The following is a 6,176-nucleotide window of genomic DNA, read 5'->3' on the forward strand; positions in this document are numbered from 1 at the left end:
CAAGCAGAGACCAGCACCAGAACTACAACCACGGGTATTTATTTAGAGATCCAGGCAGGCTGATGGCATCAGGACAGTATCACAGGAAGTAGGTAAGCTCCAGGCTCTAGAGTGGGGTTCAGAGTACTCTAGTTACCAGTCCTGGGACTCATATATAGCCAAATAAGCAACAAGGATGACTCATGTCAAATTCTAGAGTGCTTGGCTAGAATGTCTTAGCTAGAACTTGACTAGTGCTACTTCCTGAGGTCCAGAACCTCAATGCTGATTTGCAAGTAGAGAATCTGACAACACTCTCTGTAACTGAGAAAAGGACAAGAAAAAGACAAGAATGGCACTCCTCTTTTTTGAATCCTTAGTGTAGCCTAACCTAAGACAAAGAAGTCATAACTGACAATAGAAGGGAATATAACTTAATATGCAGTGTAAGTAAATCCATGAAATACATGTTTATTTCTAATAGGATTTGATACACTATCATTGGCAAGGAGAGTAATTAGAACCAACAAGCATAGCTTGACGGGCAGTTCAGTATGGTGGAAACGTACAGACTCTAAAGCCAAAGTTTCTTGTTCAAACCCTGGCTAAAACATGCAAATGTTTTATTTAGCAAATTATGGCTAACTTGTGTTTATAAAGACTAGAATAATATCTCGGGAACCAGAACACCTGAACTCTAGACTCAGATTCTGGCCTTGGATCTAATTATCCATGTTACCTTGGGAAAGTGGTTTAAACTTTTTAAACTCAGGTTGCTGATCTATAAAATTGAGGTCTAAGATTACTTAAATATACGCTTTAAAGTACTCTCAGGAAATCTTTCAAATCTTCGTGCTCTTCAAAAAGCACCCAGACATTCCCCTTGCTTTACAGTCTGAGCAACTTTGAGAATCACTGTGCTATCTTAGTTTATATAGTAATCCTGAACTAAATGTTATTACTCCCACTTTGGAGATGAGGAAATATAAGTCTAGCAGGTTTAAATAATTTGTTCAAAACCTCATGACTAAATTATTGTGAGGCTGGGATTAGATTTTACTTCTCTCAATTCTAAAGCTTTGTATTTTCTACTATTCTATATGTTACTCTATCATTGGACTTGATTTCTATATAGTAGGCCAGAATCACAAACGCTCATTATACATTTACCCATGTAGCTCTCACTTTATACTTCTAAGTTGATACCTTGAGCTGTCATTTGTTCAGTTCTGTCCTGTTTCAGCACTCCCTCCCTTTCCTTGTTATTTATGGTGTTGTCAGCCCATATGGTCTAACTCCCATTTCTTAGTACCATTAAATGTCTTCTACGTGTCTTGTTTTTTAGCAGTAACTCCTGACTTTTATCTGAAATGAAATTCTTATGTACTTGCTCATTTCATCCATTTACAATGAAAAGGAGATGTGTAGAGTTAGTGCTAAAATGATAATAAACAAAAGATGAAACAAATATCAGTAAAGTAAAAACCCTAGTAATTATTTTCCATTTTCTTTTATATTTAGGTCTTTGTGAGACACGGATGATTTTCATGTCTAAATACTGGAACAGCCTAAATCATATTAATGTTATAATCATTATCATCTTCTAAAGGAAACTCTAAATTAATATTTGAATGGAAAAATAATATTTTAATATTTAGCTTTCAGAATACAGAAACATCTACATCTCAGAAACTGTGATACCAGTGTATGTGTACTTGAGGTAATATTTGTATAATTAGTAACTCTCACAGCAATGGGAAACACTTGCTGGATATGTTGTACATTAACATATCCAAACACTTTGGATATGTTGTACATTAACTTTCTGAGTCAAGAATTCCACATTGTTGTAAAATGATTTAAATTCAGTGCTGTGACAGTTATGCAAATAGATGTAAACTCCATTTCTAGCTAAATTTTAAAAAGGTAGAATGCTTACTAATTATGTTATTAACACAAATGTCAACAAAAAGTCTAACAAATACAGAAGCACAGTAACAAAATATAATTATCATTAGAATTGTCTTATGAGAGTAAACCATAGTATCATCAGGCTTAAAAAAAAACTAAGGTAATTGTTCTTTTTTGTTCTTTCTGATTCTTCCCTATAAATATAGTAGCAAGCTCTGATTATTTATCCTTATTCATTTTCCCCATGAACAAATTTGCTGATACTGGATATTATATTCATATACAAAATCATCATCATCATCTGATTAGATTATTGTTAGTGGAAACTCATCAAAGTTTTTAAGGCTATTAATAGTTTCATGCAACTTAAAAATCTAATTTTGGAAGTAACTACCTAATGAATTTTTCCTTCTATTGGTAAAACAGTCAAACCAGTGTTACTATCAACATCTAAATAAGGTGTTTAATATGGTTCTATTTTACGTAAGAGCTGGAATACAGACTTTATGATATATGTGAAACATTATCAAACATTGTGATGCCATTATGTTAACAGCATATATGTGGCATTAAAAAAATATTGGCCAGTCATGGTACATTTTTCTGAACTGAATTTTAAATTTTCTAGCGGCTAACATAACAAATTTATTATCTTGACATGGTGTATCACAATCTTCTTTCACACAGTTCACAGGCCTTTCTTGTTGCCTTTCCATGAACGATCCTGTAAGAAAAAAATATGACTTAGGTGGCAGTTGCAGCAAGGAGTGAGAAACAGATTCGTAGATATGACAAAGACTTAAAAATTTTTTTTCTCTTAAGTGCCTAGTTATTAGTTATGAAGAGTAATTAAAAGTAAAATACAGATTGAGAAAAATTTCAAATTCTAAAAATACAAAACTGATGAGTTTTACTTGAAAAATGTCTAAAAGGGAAAATAGCACTCTTGATGAGTTCAGTTTTTCCTTCTAGCTTAGTCTATTTTACCTTAGTTTCACATTCACAGTTTATATCAGGAAAACAAAATTTCTAAAATTCCTCTCTTGCAAACTCTCTTGGCAAGGGAAGAATGAAGGGAACCAAAAAACTCAGATGGGGCGGCCTTTTTTGTTTGTTCTTCAGGTATTTGCCAATAGAACTGGCTTCTTGGATTATACTCTTTTCTGATTACGTTATAAAGATGACTATAAAACATCATTTAAAACTGGAAAAAAATGAGATAGAAATTAATCTTAAGAGGTAATTTGCATTAAGAAGGTAAAAGTCTACACGGAGAAAACAATCTTATAAAACGAAGTTGTGGTGTTATTGTTTGTAAACAGAAAGTTCATTAAGTCCTTGTTCATGTTGAGCATTAATGTTTCCAGAAAAACTTTATAAACTTTAAGGAACAAAAGCAGAAGACAGAGGAGGAATTTGACTTGATAAAGTACTGCTTTTACATAGTTTTATTATTTTTTTTTCTAGAAGAGAGCCAGGGCAAACAAGGAAAAGACTATGTTTTGAAGGGATTGTTTTCTAATATTTATTTAGTGCCTATTAAAAGGAAGGAGACCAGATGGGGAAATCCAGACGAACTTAAAAGATGCAAAGTGGGATTTGTTTACAGTAAAGAAACCAGCTTTCCCCTTTTCTACCTTGGTTTCCTTAATATTTTACAGTCCTTTATTTTATGATTATTTTAAGAAAATCAATTATAAAAAATTGAGAAAGCTGTTTCCCAAAGAACTTTAGGATATAATTCAATTATTAAGATTTGTTTGACAACAGAAATAAAATTCATAAAGGAAGATTTGATATAGCTTTTTACTGTAGATGGTCTACAGCAATCTGTTGCTTATCAAGTAGGTTCAGAAGGTGAATATCAAAGTGTAAGAGTCACTCTTAAGAAAATGGTTCTCAGTTAATGACACCTAAATCTCAGGACTTTATACAGGTTCTTAACAAATAGACAACAGGGGTGGGATGATTAGGTGAACAGGAAAAAACGTGTCCTATCAAAAAATAACTACTAGCATCTTGTGGCTTTATAGAGCTTTTCTTGTTTAAAAATATTTAAAGAGCTTTCTTGCACAGGGTCTGGTTTAATGCTCATGAGATATTATAATCCTCATTTAAGTAATAAAGAAGCTAGGGTGCATGGATGCCAATGATTCACTTGAGGTTTACAGAAGTGGTAAACTATGGAGCTGAGAGGTTTTATTTTCCTTCTTCAGAGAGATATTTATTAGAGCATTGGTTTTATAGGTGATTAGAGAGTACATACACCAAACAGGGTGGTAAAGCTCCTCAGGGAGTAATAGCAGAAAACCACCACTACTCTCTGAGCTGCAGGGACGAGGGAGAAGACAGTGTTATAGATTCCAGGAGTGAGGACTACCAGGTGGAAGCTGACCAATGGAAACTGGACCCTGAAAAGAGATGGAGCTGCTGCTGTAAAAATCCCTGGCCTTCCCCTTCTTCCTGCTTTCAGTCTTCTACTAGTGCCGCCCACTGGCTGAACCCACCCCAAAGCCAGATGGCAAGGGAGCCTGGGACCCTGAAACAGAGCAGAACAGCAGTAGGAAGAGAATGGATCCCAGAACACACAGTCCAATGACCAGCACAGGCCAAAGACCATAGTGGTCTGTACTACGGAATAAATAATGGAGGTTTTGGAGAAAGAGTTCTTGACTTTGAATCCAACTTTGAATGCTGTCACTTTCTAGTTCGGTGACTTTGGGTACATTATATAACATCTCTGGGTCTCATTTTCCTCATCTACGAAATAGGGTATTAAAATACTTTAATTTAGTGGGCTGTGATGGAGAGTAAGCAGGATAACATATATGAAGCCATTAGCTAAGTGCTTGATCCAGACCATACCTTCGATGAATGTCATCCATTAAATATTTCAAAAACCTGGATAAAAGCAGAACTTAGATCAAGGTCTAAATGCACTAGTGAGCAAGGCCCAACTTTCAGCATGGCACTCAGCATAACTGGGATGGGGTTATTTTTCAAAGAAGAAATTACTCATTTTTTGTCAAGAATGTGTAAGCTCCAAGATGAAGCCTTTTTTGGGGAAAGAAAATGGACTGAGGGAATCTCACTGTCACATACATTCATCGAGGATTAAGAGAATCATTGGCTGTTACCACAAAGGAGACATTAGCTGATGGCCATTGGCTATAAGAAAACGAGGGAATAGTCTTGCTTCTCTTTTCTCTGGTCAGAAATTTAAACATTTCTGACGCCCCGGCAAAGTCCACTGATGTGGCCCATCACCCTTGTTGAGTAAATCCTGATCTCACAAATGGGAGGGGAAAAAAAGCTCTACTTCTAGGCAAGAGGCTTCTGAAGTGTCTCTTCCCTTTCCATGGTGGATCTTGAAGAATGCCATGGTGTAATTCTCACGCCATGGTGAAGTCAGCTATCTTGGGACTTCTGTTTTAGAGATGGGGAAAGGGTGGTCTTGCTGAAAATCTAGCTGCCTAAACTGAGACAATGTGAACTGAGCTCTTGGTGTCCTGGGTTTAAAACAACAGGGTATCTACCCTTCTCTGAGTTGCCCTATTGTCAAAGTAGGTTAGTTTTTAAATGTGCAACTCACCTGGGAATACCCGATTACAAATGTGCTTAGGATTGCTTATTGACTGGCTCTAAATCAAGGCCAAAGTAACTGGTTGAGAATAAGTCATTTTTCAGCAAAACTTCTACAGAGGCATTAATACTGATGTTAATTATAATTATGACAGCTATCATTTCTTGAGTGTTAACTATCATCCAGGCCACACACAATGCTAAGCACCCTACGCATTCTATTTAATTTCCCTAACAACCCAATGAGCCAGGTGCTATTATTGTTTCAATTTTACAGATGAAACATAAGCCTCAGAGAGGTGACACGACATAACATGCTTGGGATCACAAAGCTGGTATGAGAATTATAGTTATTCCAGGTCTGTCTGACTTCAAGACCTGTGAGTACAATGTCTCCTTGCCTTGTGCCAGGTACAGTGGTAGGCTCTGGAGATACAATGACCATTAAGATGCAGGGAAATGAGTCCTGGGACTACAGCTTCTAGTCTAGTGAAATAACTGTAGAGCTGTAATTGCTAAAAAGCCCTGATCGAAAGCCACAGGGCTGCCAAATTCTAAGGGTAAACCCAATCTGAAAGCAGACAAACACAGACCCTCCATCTTGGTAGGATCAGGACTGCCCCTGGGATGGCCTCTCCTGACACACGATCAAAGTGTGGCCGGGAGATCAATTCAGGTAGGGGCTAGCAGCTCAAGAGGCAAGA

The 6,176-nt window shown here is 36.4% G+C and overlaps 1 protein-coding gene across 1 annotated transcript in view; it reads right to left on the bottom strand.

Moving 5' to 3' along the window:
* Positions 1-434: 434 nt before the first annotated feature.
* The window catches only part of BCAP29 (B cell receptor associated protein 29), a 46,097-nt gene continuing 40,355 nt past the window's right edge, over positions 435-6,176 (bottom strand). The window contains exon 8 of the mRNA XM_006925360.3: positions 435-2,614. Coding sequence (XP_006925422.1) covers positions 2,579-2,614 — 36 coding nt within the window. The 3' untranslated portion in view covers positions 435-2,578. The remainder of the gene's footprint in view (positions 2,615-6,176) is intronic.

Source organism: Pteropus alecto, unplaced genomic scaffold, assembly GCF_000325575.1.
Source record: "Pteropus alecto unplaced genomic scaffold, ASM32557v1 scaffold109, whole genome shotgun sequence".
NCBI lineage: Eukaryota > Metazoa > Chordata > Mammalia > Chiroptera > Pteropodidae > Pteropus > Pteropus alecto.